This window comes from Dermacentor andersoni, chromosome 4 (assembly GCF_023375885.2).
Source record: "Dermacentor andersoni chromosome 4, qqDerAnde1_hic_scaffold, whole genome shotgun sequence".
In the NCBI taxonomy this organism is placed as follows: Eukaryota; Metazoa; Arthropoda; class Arachnida; order Ixodida; family Ixodidae; genus Dermacentor; species Dermacentor andersoni.
Window position 1 is genome coordinate 220,437,561 of NC_092817.1, and position 17,254 is coordinate 220,454,814.

The 17,254-nt window shown below is 47.3% G+C and overlaps 1 protein-coding gene across 2 annotated transcripts in view; it reads right to left on the reverse strand.

Annotated features, from left to right (window-relative positions):
* Positions 1–2,210: 2,210 nt before the first annotated feature.
* The window catches only part of RASSF8 (ras association domain-containing protein 8), an 87,369-nt gene continuing 72,325 nt past the window's right edge, over positions 2,211–17,254 (reverse strand). For both annotated transcript variants that reach the window (XM_055074771.2, XM_055074772.2), the window contains one exon: positions 2,211–5,678. In XM_055074771.2, the coding sequence (XP_054930746.1) occupies positions 5,572–5,678 (107 nt within the window). In that variant the 3' untranslated portion in view covers positions 2,211–5,571. The remainder of the gene's footprint in view (positions 5,679–17,254) is intronic.

Consider the following 17,254-nt stretch of genomic DNA (forward strand, 5'->3'; position numbering starts at 1 on the left):
CTGTGCACTTTCGGTCATCACTTCTTCGGCCGCAGGAATTGCTGCAGAGGTCAATTTTTTTCCACATAGTTCTGACACGTCTTGTTGTGGAGACTGCGGTTGGAAATGTTTGTCACTGAAAAAATATCATTAAGTGCTGTCTGCTAGTTCCCAGTGCACTGCATAGCACGCGCTGCCAACATATTTACAACAAACTGTTTCACCGTCTGACCGCCGCTTGCACGCGGCGAGCTCCACCCGAACGCGACGTCTCCGCAGTTGGAACATGAGAGCTTAAGCTTCACAGCGAGGCCATATTCTCGCTCACCTTTCTTGAACTCAACGTTGCCACTATCACATGCTGTGCGCTTTGCAAATCTCAAAAGCTCGTTTTGCAGATCCAAATTGACGATCGTGAATGGCGTCTCGTCAAGCGCACTGTCGACCACGCCGCTGTCTCGGTTAAAACAATCCGATTTCCACTTCGTCGCTGCCATTGACGAGAGTTCCTGGAGCTTTTCCTCGGTTCGAATCCTGTTCTGCTCCACATCGGAAGGCTGCAGCATCACTGTGTCACGGTGGACGCGGCCGCTGTCAGCTTCGTGAGCTGGCGCACACGCTGTACCCAGGCCGTTGTCGCCAACTTCGATATCTTGTCCACTCGATGTAGCCTCTACATCGCCCTCACCGCATCTTGGGGAAGTGCGACGACCTTTAAAATTAGCAACCATAGATTTCTTCTGCTTTTTGTCTAATTTGTTCAGTGTATGAAACTTTCTCGCTGACCCAGGCATTGTTGCGTTTATCAGACACTGCACGCAGTTTTTCAAAATGGCGTCTCAGCGCGACAGCAGCACGCGGGCCAGCTCGCTTAGCAGATGACACCAGCCAGCTCCCCCAATTGGGTGGCGCGGTCTTCTCACGTGGGCTCGTTCAGCCAATAGAAAACAAACAATGTGCTTGTTTTTATTGATTTTGTACCATCCAATGGGCGAAACTGAGCGGCGGTGGCCGGAAACTTAAGCAGGAAGGCGGCTCTTTCAAACGACACCGAGATGGCGGCGATAGGCAGCGTGAAACGGCAGCTACGCTACGGGAAGAAAGGGCCGTGTTGGGGTTCATTTTGGATGGAATTCAGCGGGAACTCATTGCGCAAATTATTATTTCGCCTAAAGAAACCGATTCTAGAAACGAGAAACTTGGCAGATAGGTAGAAAATAGTTGTAGATTTCGATAATAACGGCGAATGACTTCCAACATCTCAATTCTTTTTCTGATATTTTGGTTTTTTAAGACCCCTGTTGCACATTAAAAAGAATGGCCTGAACTGACACTGCCTCAAGGGGTGTCTGAAGGGAGACATGTTGGCAAGCTACCACCTTGTCGGCTACTATTGCTACACCGCCGGAGGCATTAGCCTCGTCACGGTCTTTTCGGAAGATGGTGTAGTTTTGAACAAAGTTTGTGTTGGTAGGTTTGAGATGTGCCTCTTGAACACACAGCAACTTGGGTTTGTGTTTGTGTAGTAGTTCTCTAATGTCGTCAAGGTTATGTAGAAGTCCTCGTACATTCCACTGTAGTATTTGTGTTACTATTATGATAAATTTGTTTAGTGCTGTGTGTTTAAGAGACTGAGATTAGTTCACGGGCCCTTTGGAGGCGCTGTGTCACTGGCCCTTTGAGGTGCTAGTTTTGTCTTTTTTGGAGCGATCGAGAGAGGCACCCCGCTCCTTTGGCGCTGGTCGTGCCGTCTGGCTGGTCGTTGTGTCCATTGCCTCTTGCGAGGCACTGGACACGTGCTCTTCCGAGAGCTTTGTTTGACGTGAAGACCTCGGCACGTTGGACGAGACCTTTGAGGCCACCTGCCCCGAGGTGGATAGCCCCTTTGTCTCATTCGAGATTTTTTCATGCAAAAAAAGGCGTGTGCTGATAAAGTAAGCTGGGTTCCAATGTGTGGAGAGATTTGGCTGTCATATAAAAATTTTGTTGAAAATAGTCCGGACGCCTCTCCAATGTCCTTACCTGAACACACCCACCAGTTGACAGGCATTTCAGGTTAGACTTCCTGTCAAGGGAGGGCCACTGCAAGGTCACGCATGCTTCCTTTTGGTCCTTTGCAAACAAAGCCACTTAATGTGATGCTGCAACGTCAGAGTGGCTAGATGGCTTGCATGACAACCGCAATATTGCAGTGGCTGTGCAGCACAGGCACAGAATGTCAACGACTTGGATCTCAAAAACAAGCACGTCCAACTGTCTTTTTACTGAAACTTTCGTGCATGCCAGCATTGCCACAACATGCTCCGAATACAATGCATGCTCAAAAATGCAGCAAGTTCAGGTGAGGAGGCTTTGTGGCAGATACACAATAGCATAACATATTAGCAGGTGCTGATGCATGCCTGCTGTGCAGGCACTCGTCACAGTAACGTATCACCCACATACAAAGTCTTTCATTAGCCAAACTGACAAATACAGCTGCATCAATAATCGTTAGTTTGCATAACTGCCGTGACAGACTTCCACCCCTGCCCAATTTTCTCATCCCTTTTATGTTAACTTGGTGCCAATGCTGTATTTACACCCATGAAGAATATTATAATATGAATCTAACAGTGCTGAACGATAAAACTGCGTTATACAACTGCTCTGATTTGTGATACCAACTTAATTCTTTTCAAAAACCACAATTAGGTTTTGCTTCTTGTGCCCTCGTGACCACGGCATATAGGTAGATGTCCATTACTTTGATCCCGACCAAAGGTCCTCGCTGGCGCCCACGCATTTCTGCGGGCCCAAACTTTCGTTATTTCGATCTTAAAACTGGCATGCACTGAATAATTTGAACATGACCATCATGCATGCACCTGAACCATGTGGTGACCCCTTTAGTGGCAGCATGTGTCTTGGCGGGAGCTTGGGACAGTGAATGCGATAAACATGTCGTCTCCCTCAGGAATGCCTATTTCCAGACTGCTGTAGGAAGATTTTCAAGCAAGAACCGTAGCTCACAATGTCTTATTATAGCATATTTCTAATGCGCCTGCTTTTTCGCAAAGTGGGCCGGACATTGCCAGCGCGGCTACATCATATTCGAAACCTACACTGCCTTCGCAACATTTGTGTGCTTTACCACTTAAAGGAACACTAAAGGTTAGTATTAAGTCAACGTGGACTGTTGAAATACCATCCCAGAAACCTCGAAACGCTTGTTTCATGCGAAGAAGAGACTTATTTTAAGAGAAAATGCGTTCTGAAGCGTCCGCGTACCTCTCCTCGAGAGGAGTATACTCCTCGATCGAGGAGTATTGATGTCATGGTCTCATAGTGACGTTGCGTCGTCGGTGAGTAAAACTGCTCCCGCAGACGGCGCTATGGCTTTTCTGCACAAAACGCAAAAGCGCGGCCAGAAAGAGCCAAGACAGAGCCGACAGCAGCGCGAAAGCGAAACTATGGTGGCTAGCGGAAGGGAAAGCGCACGACGATAAGCTGGTTCTTTATTTTATGACGCCAACTTCGACGCTCGTTGCAATGGATGACCCTGACAACGACACATTAGTTCGGGATGCTGGGCTCGAGTTCAGCGATTTAAGCACTGATGAACGTGACCTGCTGTTGAGGGCTGGCGCTGCCGGCGTCGTTGCGTACTACTACGACGACGACAGCCTGCTTTGAAAAGCACTTCACGCGACTTCAGTAAGTCGGCGTTGAACTCGTAATCCTCTGGACGAAAGTGCAGCGAGCACATTACGTGATTTTTCGGCTCTTTGCCAGCGCGCTGTGGCAGAGGTACGGCACTTAACCGCTTCGAACGGCGAGGTTCACTCGTTGGCACACAGTGATAAGTAACGTTGGATTCGCCGCTGCAACTGCCCTTGGACAAGTTCCGAGGACCGTTCGCGCATCCCACGACATCACATGGACGTGGCATTCTCGCTGCTTGTTCCAAATGCAAGTTTAGCGAGCCAGCAGGACAACCGCAGCACGACGCGACAAAGAAACAACTGAAACTCCAAAGCGCGCGCGGCGCAACGTCGAGCGCGCAGAGTCGAGCGAAAACAAAACCTTTCGATCACCCATACTACTCAAAGGTAACGTCAAAATGTTTTTTCTTAGAATCGAATAGAAGGGGACAAGTAGCATTTTCTTCCATCTTATAATCTAATGAAACGATCTTTTTAATATGAGTAGTTGAGTATTAGTGACATAAATTATGATGAGGAGTGCTTTCGTCATCGGGCTAGTACCGGAATGTCGCTGGGGGGTCTCAAATCGTGTCATGCATTTACCTCAATTTCTCGGTTACTACAGCTCTGTTCGCGATTATATTGACGCCTTAGATGTTCTAGAGCATTGCTTTATCACTTTAACTTGACTTTCTGGTAACCTTTAGTGTCCCTTTAACATTGGTGTATTGCTGCAAAGCTTGACTTTGAAAAACCATGCAGCAAAGCTGATTCTCCAAAACCATCCGAGATTGTACAACACATATTAGACCCTTATCCATTTTTCATGTTAAAGAATTGGGTGAGCGTTAGATTTCTACTTTGTTTTGAAGCTGTAATGTCATTTCTATGCTAGTTTCCTCCTTCAGACACATAGAAAGTAGGCACGCATTTGAATTAGATCAGGAAAATATGGAATTTCTTAATTCAATCAGTTTAGTTGGCACCGTCTGGGTCGAATTAAAGTCGACTGTACATGAGTGAGTGGCTGGAGTAAGTGCATCAAAATGCAAGATGTACTAAAAAGGAGAAAGAAGTGTGAAGTACAATGACATTTTTCTGTGGACTTGCTCGTTCGGCATCGCTATCCATATTTTTTTTCATTTTAAAACGCAATGCAATTAACTTTTGCACTTGCCAATCACGCACCCTTGGCTACCACAATTTGTAGGCGTCAGTCAGAGCTGCTATACAATGGCTTCAGGTGGCTAAAAACAATAAAAGGCATAAAATATGACAAACACTTGGAACAGTAAAAGGTTGGTCAACACTGGCTTGAGCATTGTTTGTGGCGATATCTCAGCTGTCAGCTCTCCTTCTGGCCATGCACACTCTATGTGCAGCGGTTCTCGAAACCGGTTGTGATCCATGTCAGCAATGCTTGGAAGACCTTAGGAGTCCACATGTTTGTGAATATGACCAGATTTGCGCTGCCACTGTTTTTTCATCAGGGCTGTTGTTCCAAGGCATGTACAATGGCCATACTGCAGCAACACTTTTTCAAACAGCCAAAGCAGTTCTATCACAGACTGCTTTAAAACCATTTAAAGTTCTGCACCCCACCATTGCACACATCACACAGACGCTTCGATCCTAAGTAAAAGCAATTACAGGTTTGCTAAGGCGAGTGGAAAAACCTAGTCAACCTGACATGCTCCATCACAATGCGGAGTACTATCAGCAGGCTAAAAGTTTGGTCCCACCATGGATGAATAACCACAGCTAGGCCCACACCAGGTGATCACAGCAGTCAGTAAGCACCATTTTCACTGCGATGCTGCCTCCATGTTTGGCTTGGCTTCCAGGATCACACATTCTGTTCTAGTGGAGAGTGCAGCAGTGCTCTTGGCACTGCTGCACGCTGGAGTCAGACCCAGACACCGTTGGGGTTCTTGCTGGTGGGCACTGCATTTTCCAACTGTCGCGGGGAGCCAACAATCTTGCGGGTGCTCCCAGGTCGATTGAAAAACCCACCTGAAAAACCACACATTTGATTGACAACACGTGCGGATGATACCAAAAGATTCTTTTGCACTTGACGAGTGCATGGGAGAGAGCTATTGTAGTAAGCAAGAACAGTGTAAACACAATTTATGGCTTGAACATTTCCTTATGCCTAAATTACTTCTCTTGTCAAATTGATCTCAGCGTGATGCAATTAGACACGCCCAATTTGGACAGCTTTAAAGCAGCACCACTGGTGCCATAGATTTAATGTACAGGCAAGGTCAATTGACAGCGAGGCTGAAATAAGATTGCAAACCAATGAGTAGCAACATCAATTACGGTCGTGCGATTGAAGAGAGACAACATCTTGCGGGGCAAAACGCTAGTTGAAAACTAAGCATTCAATATGTCACCAATGGAAATATTTGTAAAAGTACAGACAGGGACATTAGAATAGGAAAATGTGAAGTCACAGGCTGTTTGCTTCCATCTACAAATAATTAGGAGTATGAAACAGTGTAGGCTTTCTGAAGTCTGCTCATGGCAAGGTGTGCTGAGCTATGCCAAGATTGTATTACCGTATTTAACACAGTAATGTCATCAAATCTCTTATGCGCAGCCATAAAAAGTAATGGCAATATACAGTGTCAATATATAGTGTCAACCTTACCAGATTTGATAAGCAACTTTATTTTTTAACTGCCTTTTCACAAAATATTACGTTTTATCCATGTACCAGAAAAAATCTACAGGTGGCAGGCATGCTGTGTTAGTGAAGATTAAAGTGTGCTTTTTGTGAATTATTTCAGTGTAATGTTGATTTTATCTTGACACCAAAATAACAGATTTGTTGCTAGCAAGGACACATACACATGGCATTTAGTTCCAAATCTGGGTAAATCCATTGCTCCGAATTCATGCAAAACTCTTAAGGCTCGCCAGTGTACAGTATAACCTCGTTACAATGGATCTGCTTACAACAGACATTCGGATACTACCTATTACAGTGGAACCCCAGTTATACGTCCCCCGGTTTTACGATGGATTAGCACAGTCCTGGCGAAGTCCCCATAGAAGCAATTCATTAAAAACCCCGGTTATCCGACACAATTTTACGCCTGACCCGCGCTATACGATGACCCTTGCAAAGCGCGGGACGGAACGGCGGACGAAAGAAAAGTGCCGCAGACCTTTTCTCCGCGCCTTTTTGGGAAGAAAAGACCCTAGCGTCTTTTCTTCGGTGGGGGGGAAGCATTTCTCTCCCCCCCCCACCAGCAGCCGTCCGCGACGCCCGCTGTGCTGAAATAGCGCTTTTCTTCTCCACAATCACTTTCTCCCTCTCTTCTCGGCAGCGTCGCCTCTCACAGCGTTGGGGAAGCGTTTCTCTCCTTCCAGTTTCCCAGCAGCAGATCGCCAACAAGGTAGCGCGGAGAGGCCCAAGTTTATTGCATGTGTTCGGATGCCGGCTGGACGCCGGCATCATTAAGTGTGTCAAGCAAGGGTACCAGAAGTGGTTAGTGCAGCGTCGGTTGGCAGCTATGGAGCACAGTGAGTCAGAAAAAAAGATAGCTGTGCTCGATGCCATGCATTTTATTGCCAGTTCGTGGAATGCAGTGTCGCAAAGCACCATCACTAACTCATTCAAGCACTGTGGCTTTAACCCCTTCGCTGTCGGACTTTTCTGGCCGTGACGCACGCCCAGTGTCGGCTTGGTTTCAGGGAACGAGCATAACAGGGAATGAACATAGCAATTTATTTTTGATTATGATTGGTATACAAATAACATAGTCAATGCAATATGCACATTTCAGTGTTCTGCAGCTGTTGTTAGTAAGCATCATCATCATCATCAGCTTGACTATAAGATCCGTTCAACATCCGAATCTGACGATGCGGAACCCTCTTCCTCGCATGCGACTTTGTCAGAGTCCGAATCCGAGCTCGGCCCGTATTCTGAATCGGAATTGAGCCACCGCTCCAATGAGCAGACGAAGGTCCCGCGCGCCGAGCCATCTGAAAGTAACCGCGCGCAGGGAGGATGCGCTTTCAGTCGCCCGCACAACGGAGAGAAATGGGACGTTGCGTGATCAAGAAGACAGAGGGACATGGAAAAAGGCTAAAACAAAGTTCGAAGAGCTTTACGTTTACTGCTGCAAGTCGCAAGCGAGGGTGCGGCGAGAGAGCGAAAGCAGCAATCGAGTCGCCCTTTTTGGAGAGGCAACGGCACGTGCGCCTGAACTTGACGCGCCGTAGCAGGCACACCAACTGAAGAAAAATAAAAACCTTCAAACCAGCGGTGATTGCAGAACAACCCTTGAACCCATAGCCACACGCGCGCGACGCATGATCCAGCGAACGCGGAGCCACCGCGCCACTCAGCGAAGAGAAAGTGGGGAGTGGCAGTCGCACCGTACTCTTCAATACATTGACTAACACAGGTCGGGGCGAATATACGAACTTGTAGAAAGAGTCAACAGATGGCGTGGCCAATCCAGGAGCGCCAGCTTTGCGCCCAGGCGCGAAATTTTCAACGCACGATAGAGAACGTACCGGTACGTCAGTGACCCTGTGGGAAGGGAAGCGCGATGACGTACCGGTACGTCCGTGACAGCGAAAGGGTTAAGAGAGAGACTGCCTCCTCTGCTGGGGACGCAACAACCTCGAGGCCGATGCAGGCTTCGCCGCCGCCAATTTCAAAGGTTTAAATCTCACAACGACCTTCGCAGAGTATGTGGAGGTCGACAACAATGTTGCGATCTGCGGCAAGGCATCGTTGGATGATGCCATCAAGGAGGCTTTGCCTAGTGCCGACACTGCTGCGACATCGGACCAGGCCACAGATGCTGTGCCTGTGCCTACCAGGTTCGCCGAGGTGCTACGGCACATAGATGGCCTCCGGAACTTCATCTGTTCACGCGATGCCGCAAAGGACCTCCTTTTGGACGTTGCCCAACTCGAGCAAAAGCTCTTGGTTCACAGATCAAACAAGGTCCAAAAGAAACTTACAAATCTTTTTTTAAAGTTCGCGCCGGCTGGCGGGAATCGGGGCAGTGGGCAGTGATGTGCCGTAAAGGTTCGTTTGAATAAAGCATGATTGGTACCTGTACTGCAGCATTAATTCTTATCGCATTTACTTTTTTGGTAATTTGGGTTTCCAAGCCCGGCAGAGTATGTTAGTAGTTTGCACTGAAGTTTGTCGTAAATCTGTCGTGCGAAATAAGTTGTATTTTTATAGGCATAACTTTTGTTCGGATTTTACGACGGCCGCATTTTACGACGCTTTATCACGGTCCCAAGAAAGTCATATAATTGAAGTACCACTGCAATTTGCAGTGTTACGCTGACCTTCCTATCTCTTCCATTGATTGAGCTTCGTATACAATGGATTCTGGTACAACATGCATTTGGATATAACTGACTAAATTACAAGACCAGCAAGCTGGTCAGCACACCTTTAGAGTGGACTCCTGTACCGCGGACATCCCAAATTTAATAGATTCCAATTTCAAATATTGCCTGGCGTGCTTTCAGGATGGGAAGAGCCCCTGCAGAATCAACACAGGCGGCAGCCATTCTGAGGTGACGTACTTTGCTTGGATTAGACAGACTTGAAATCGGGCTGGCTTTGACCATTTTTGATAGAATGACGGATGATTTGCTATGATTGCAGTGTCATCAAAAAAAAAGAGAGAGACTAAAGATTTGGATTGCACAACTGCATATAAGCAGTCACTCATTAATGTCGAAGTACCGATACTTAAGAACGGAGGTCACTGATCTCCATTGACGTAGTAGTTCTGCGGAAACCCACAAGGTGGAGCGAAGTAATTAATAAAGGAAAAATCAGACATCTACCTGTTTGTAGCAAATGCTACAAAGGAAACCCATACGGGTTCCTCGAAAGAAAAGCCTCGCAGTTGAAGAAAAATTCGTCCTGGTCCAGGACTCGAACCCGAAACCACCGCCTTTCTGGGGCAGCTGCTCTACCATCTGAGCTAACCAGGGGGCTAGCAGATGGCAGGGCGAAGTCGAATTTGTCAACTCGAAGCAAAGGCAACCGTTTGACGTAATAGTTCTGCGGAAACCCACAGAACAATTACGTCAAACTATTATGGTTCGAGTCCCAGACCAGGGCGAATTTTTCTGCAACTGCGAGGCTTTTCTTTCGAGGAACCCGTATGGGTTTCCTTTGTAGCATTTTTCCTTTATTAACTGATCTCCATTCTTCCGATAATTAGTTGTTTGCTGTCTGACAGAGCATTTTCAAACAGTCAGCCACTGACTCAAATAGTAACGAAGAAAAACATCAGTAAAATGCGGTATTTATTTACGACTTATACATGCATAATACTTTTGCCAAAACTAAAGAAAATGTGGTTGCTTCGTAGTGCGCCCTCTCGGAATAAAACATTTTGTGGTGTTTACGTTCAGCACGGCGTGCGCCATGTTTAGCCTGTCAGCCTGTGCGTGCAGACATACTGTTGGGACATTAGCAGTGTGAATGAGCGGAATGGATAAGCCAACGCACAAACCACCAGAAGCAATGAAGTGCAGGCAGATTTCCCTGAAGGAAAAGCTGGATATCATCGAGCAACTTCAGAAGGGTGGATGTTGCAGTGGCTTATCGAAGCAAACCATGAACACCATCATCAGCGCCAAGGAGGCAATCTTAGCAAAGAAAGTCTCGGGTGACTTGCAGCCCACGAGGTTCCCACTCCAGGAGTCCTTATTTTATTCCCCGATGTTGAGGAAGCCCTGCTGGTGTGGCTTCGTGATGCCCATTCGGGAAACATCCCTGTGAACAGTCTGCTTCAACAGACACGTGCGGAGCAACTTGATGTTGTTCTGAAGCAAGAAGTGTTCAAGTACAGTGAAGGTTGGCTCAACCGATTTAAATTAAGGCATGGAATTGCCTTCAAGTGCCTTTCTGCCGAGTCGGCCAGCACAGACGACACCTTCATGGCCGACGAGAAAGCCAAGGTTCTCCCAGTGCACCTCGAAGGCTACGCGCCGGGGCAACGTTTTTAATGCCGATGAAAGGGCCATTTTCTACAAGTTGAGGCCAGGAAAGACCTGTTTTCCTGAAGACGCGTGCCATGGTGGCCAGAAGTCGAAGGAGTGCATATGTGTTCTCCTCTGCTGCAACATAGACTGGAGTGAAAAAGCAAGGCTACTGGTTATAGGCAGGTACCCAAGACCGCTGTGCCAGCGGAATGTGCACATTCCCGTGGACTGGGATTCCAACAAAAGCACCTGGATGACGACGAATATTTTCTACAAGTAGCTGCTGAAGTTTACAACAAAATGCAGAAGCAGAAAAGGAATGTGCTGCTTTTCCTTAACAACTGCTCGAGCCACATGCAGGTTCAAAGATGGCGTACTTTTCACCCTGCACAACGTCAAAAGCGCAGCCTACCGACCAGGGCATCGTGCACTCAGTTAAGCCCAGGACACGCCTTGCTGAACGTTTGCTTTTTGACATGCAAGCGAAGCGAAACTTTGTGATTGACCCGAGATTTGCAGTGCAGGTTTTTTCTTGTGTGTGGGCGCAAACTGAGTCGACTATCATAAAAAATTGCTTTAGGAAAGCTGGTTTTTCAGTCGGTGACAGCGGTTGCCATACTGCCACTGGAAGACCAACCAGATCCAGGTCTCTGGGCAGCTGTCGAAGAGGCCTTCATGAGCCAGGAATTTTCGGAGTATGTGACTGCGGATGATGACCTGGTCAATACAGAACAGTTGACAGATGAAGAAATGGTAGCTCAAGTCTGCAGAGTGCCTACTGTAGGCCAAAAGGTAGAAGAGGAAGAGAAGGAAGGTAGCAGAGGGGTTGTAGCTGAGAAAATCGCAACTTCTCAAGCCTTGGAATACATCCAAGACCTAAAGAACTATTTTGAGCGAGATACTATGGTGGCAGATGAAGTGAATAGCCTTGTAATGATGGAAACATGCATAGTGTCCAAAGCTGTTCACCGTACAGTGCAGTCAAAGCTGACAAGCTTCTTTCAGAAGACTTGGAGAGGAATAAACCCATTCTTTGACTATGTTTGTGACTTGTATTTCACTCTGGTTATAACACACCCATTTAGTGTCTACATAAAAGTCTGTCGTAACAGTATTGCTTTACTACATGCTTCTTTTACAACAAGCCAAAATCTTCACTTTCAAGGTCTGTTGTAATGAGATTATACTGTAGTTAGTTGCACTTCGTCCATGGAAGTGCCGGTGAGCACGACCGACTGCCTTCGATCAAGAATGGTGATGTACCGCAGTGTTGGTGCTGCACTGAGTCACCACTTCCCACTTTTTATGCGTGCATCATACTATGCCAAGAGCGGTTTACTTCAAGTCAGTATGGCCAGGACTGAACTATAAAAGCAGTTTTCTTTGTCATACTTGCTTATCCTATGTTTAAGGTCTGCTGCTAGTGGACAAACTCGTGAGCTGTGTTAGGCCTAATGAAGCTGCGCTGAATGACATTGACACTGCCTCAAACTCGTTGTGGACAGCTGGGAAGGGCTGGAAATCGTACATTTCAACTTGGGACTCAATTTGAGCATAAATAAATACACACACAAGCGCAGTTTCATGTGACGCTTGCGTTGCTGGTGCCACATTATCATACGGCAGCTGATCGCCATGCGATCGGCACACTGGTTTTGTTGGAGTCATTGGAAAGAAAGCCGGTCGCACTACAACAACTCACCGCTGGCGGTCATGTTCTTCACCATACTAGTGTGACAATATAGGTCTCCCACTGACACAGTCCACCAACTACAGTGAACTCTCACTTGAGTGAACTTCAAGGGACCGAAGGAAATAGTTCACTTAAATGAAAGTTCACTAAACTGAATATTCACTTGACCAACATAAGACATGGCATACAGAGTCGAAAGTTTGAAGTGCAATTCATGGAGCAAAAGACATGGCATCCATAGTGTTAGAAATGTGTGAAATTGAATTTGTACATATCAATGAAAAACACACCACGTGGGTCGTTTGTGTGCACACGCGGAACCGACGAGACTGGAAAGAAAGAGACTATGATTATGCCACGACTAGCCGGTCGGAAAAAAACACACACTATGTGGTTTGTGGTGTGACAGATCGCCGCTTTGCTCTGGTGGCATTGTAAGCGCCAGCGATGCTACTTTGTTCATGGCCTCCGAGATTACATACTTGCTCGTTTAGCGCGGGCGATCTCGGAGGCCAAGCCTCGTTGCCGTTCGTTTTCCGCGCCGCCGCTTTGCCCCAGGGGCGCTGTAGCGCCAGCGACATTACATTGCCGCTGGAGCGGTGGTTTGATGAGGGCGGGCATCAGTTGCGCCTGGAGTGCAGTGCAGTACAAGCCTTGGTCCTCTGAGCGAGTTCGTTAAACTGAAATATTGACTGTTCTGAAATTCATTTAAGTGAAAGATTTTTCCATGGAATCTATAAGAAAACTGCCGGGAATTTTTAAAAAGTTCGTTATTCTGAAATATTCGATAAACCTACGTTCGTACAAATGAGAGTTTACTGTAGTCTGCTGAATGTTGGCTTCAGCGTCAGGTGGACTTCTTATCGATATCAGTGTTGTGTCAGCCTATACTGATATACCACACGTTAACCGAATATTGTGAACAGCTGAAGTTCATACTGAAACAGAGCACAAATGCCGTGTCATTGGCACTGCACCGACAATATGAGTTTGCGTCCTCGTCGACTATGCTGCAGGCTACCCACGCTATTGCATACGCGCGCATCGTTTGCTGCATGAACCACCGACACCGTACGAAAAGTTTCTGGCGCTCGCCACAAGAGTACAGCGCATGCGAACTCGGATCATGCAAAAGGCAGATTACTTGTGCACATTTGTGCTTCTAAGCAAGAAAACGTATGACCTAAAGTCGCAAAAAGCTGACGCCCAGAAGATTCGAACCATTGCACAAATTGTAGCAGCACTGAGCTGGTGGGACACGAGGCATGCATCGTCGTTTTTTTTCACTGCACGGTGTCTTCACCCATGGAGGGTCAATGCCGCAAACATATGACACCACGAACGAGTCCCAAGTGGTCGATGCCCTGTATTTATGGCGCCATCTCTATGTTTGGAAAACATGGCAATGTTTCAGCTATTCAGACCAGCAAGTGCTGCCATTGTGTGTGTATACAAAAATCTTTTTTTCTCCGTAGTCTCTTGTTTTTATTTCACGGCTCTTTATGCTGGCGTTTCCGCGACCACTTGCACATTACACGTGCAAAGCCGTGCAGCAGTTAATTTTGCATTCATCTCATGGGCTGTTTCCATTGGTTGTGTTCCTAAAGACTGACGTCTACCGTATTTACTCGCATAATGATCGCACTTTTTTGTCAGAAAAATTGACGCAAATTCAGGGGTGCGATCACCACGCGGGTTAAATTTCCCGCAAAAAAAAAAAAAAATTTTTTTTTGCGTCCCGCGTTTGCTGCGGGATGTGGGTGTGGGACACCAAAACAAAAATGGCGGCCGGCGGAGCAAGTCGAACGCGCCGAATGCGATTTTTTTTCTTCTCGTGAGTACATTACGTGCATTGAAAGTTTCTTCCGTATCAGTGATGAATAATATCGTTAATATCGGCAAGTTTGCAGCAATAACGTAGCCATGTCCACTTTGAGGGGACAGAAACAGATGGCCGCGCTTAGCTGCCAGCGACAGAAACGCATGGCCGGCGTGCTGCGGAAACTGCGGCATCTGTCTTCACTACTATCCTAACACGGCACGTTTCCGCTAAGGGTGGGCGAATATCTTAGCTGTGTTACAAGTGTCGACGTATGAATAGGGTACAGTTTTGACGTGTCAGTGTAAACGTGGCTACTATCATTGCCGCGCGCGATTTGTTGCGTGCTCACGAGTGCAGGTGAAAAGGCGCCTTTTTTGTTTTTGTTGACCACAACCATTGTAAAGCCTACCCATAATAAAGGCAAGTTTGGTTGTACCTCTTTTTGTCATGGGAGTGCGGAAAGTGATGAAAGTAATGAAATGAGGCATCTACTTAAGAATGTTTGGTGCGTGCAGACGAGTCGTTCGCGTAGCATTCGACAGATGGTTAGCGCGATCATTATTAGCTAGACTTGGCACACGACATATCGCTGTGGCAAGTTCGGGGTGCGATCATTACACGGGAAATAAAAAAAATCGAATTTTGACGACAAAATTCAGGGGTGCGATCATTACGCGAGTGCGATCATTATGCGAGTAAATACGGTATCTGGTTTCTAATCTCTCATAGGGTCACTGCTAGGTGCTTGCTTGTGGTGTTACTCACAGGGGTGTGATTACATCTGCTCACAGGTGGGCACCGATATATACAAACGATGCTGCCATGCCTGGGTTTCTTTTCTCAAGACTCAACTCGCAAGAACTGGTTGCCCCTCTTTGGCAACGTAATGAAGGATTAATGCAAGTTTCTGACTCGTTTGGTTTTTCTGACGAGTTCACAATCAAGTTTTCTTACGAGCACTCACATTAACGGTTCAATTACACTGCCGCAAGCGAGCTGAGCGGCGGTTCCTCCAATGCGGGCTACTGCCCGAGTGCCAAATTAGAATAAACCTATTTCAGCGTATCTACTTTTTAATTCTTATTACAGACGACTCTTGTTGCAAAGGACCCTGATAATCCGACAAAAAATGTCTGATCCGAAGTCTGTAATATAATAACAACGTTATTGCAAAGAATAAGTGACGAACGTCCAACGCAAAAAACAAACAAGAAAATGACGGTTTCCCTCAAGAAGCAAAGCATCGGTTGCGACAGCAAATAAGTAGACAGCTATGTGAAGTAAGGATAGTAGTTTTATCGGCCGTATAAAGTTGTAAACGTTTGCTTACTAACTAAATTAACAAATGCGGTGTCACACGCGCACAGGTAACACATGAACATATCTCGCTCGATGACCACAGAAAGTTGCTGTCAAAACGTAGAGTGAGGAAGTGCGGCAGCAACAGCGAGCGAATTGACTTTCGTGCCAACTCTCACTTCAACGTGAACGTCGTAAGCATAGCCCATACGAAGCTACCGGGCCTGGGCGCACTTTATCCACATCGCAGATCGCTTTCATGATACAGCGGGCACACACTTTGTCCACATAGCAGATTGCTTTCAAGATACAGCGTCCGCGCACTTTGTCTAGATAGCAGATCTCTTTCAAATATGGCGCCCGCACGGGCATGCGTATTGTCACGTGGTGGTGACGTTAAGAACACAGTGGCAATACTGTGAAAGGCAAAACTAGATTTTATTGGGCGAACCTGTGCCCACAAAACAGGCTACACTTATAGCACAACGAAAGCGGCGAACACAGTCGGCAATCGTCAAAAATCTGATCAGCGGGTCAAGCGCGTCGGCTTTTATACAGCAATCATCGAAAGTTCCAGATTAAACGTTGGGACCCGCATGCCTTCTAAAATGTTCTACACCATTCGTGTCAAGCGATGAAATCAGATAACACAACGTTCGGCGACAACAGACAGCGGGTAGAAGCATCGATAACTTTCCAGAAACTTCGGATACATGCAGGCGCGTCCCGCGCTGTGCGATAACATTTGTTCGGCGGCAAAACTTGTCGCCCGATAGAGACAAGTACACGTGTCAATACCCCCCCTCTTAAAAAGCATCGACCCGATGCTGCAAACAAATCAAAGTAATAAGTAAGCACTGATAGCAAAGAATAAAGCAAAATAAAGAAAGTTCGTTAGCGTCCGTAAAATGGTTTCAGACGCACCACGTGGACCACTTCAGGTCGTGCGCGACGTCGCTGTGAATGCGAAATGCCGTCTGGCACGACCTCATAGTCCAGTGCGCCAATACGTCGGATGACCTTGTAGGGTCCGAAATAGCGTCGCAATAGTTTCTCACTCAGTCCCCGTCGGCGTATCGGGGTCCATACCCAAACACGGTCGCCGGGCTGGTACTCGACGAAGCGTCGTCGGAGATTGTAGTGTCGGCTGTCGGTCCTCTGCTGGTTCTTGATTCGCAGGCGGGCGAGCTGTCGGGCTTCTTCGGCGCGCTGGAGATAGGCAGCGACGTCAAGATTCTCTTCGTCCGTTACGTGCGGCAGCATGGCGTCGAGCGTCGTCGTCGGGTCCCTGCCGTAAACCAACTTGAACGGCGTGATCTGTGTTGTTTCTTGCACCGCCGTGTTATAAGCGAATGTTACGTACGGCAGGACGGCATCCCAGGTCTTGTGTTCGACGTCGACGTACATCGCTAGCATGTCGGCGAGGGTCTTATTCAGCCGCTCCGTAAGACCATTCGTCTGCGGGTGGTAAGCCGTTGTCCTCCTGTGCCTTGTCTGACTGTATTTCAGAATGGCTTGGGTGAGCTCCGCTGTAAATGCCGTTCCTCGGTCGGTGATGAGGACTTCTGGGGCGCCATGTCGCAGCAGGATGTTTTCGACAAAGAATTTCGCCACTTCGGCTGCGCTACCTTTCGGCAGTGCTTTTGTTTCAGCGAAGCGGGTGAGGTAGTCCGTCGCCACGACGATCCACTTATTTCCGGTTATTGACGTCGGAAAGGGTCCCAGCAAGTCCATCCCGATCTGCTGGAATGGTCGGCAAGGAGGCTCGATTGGCTGTAGTAATCC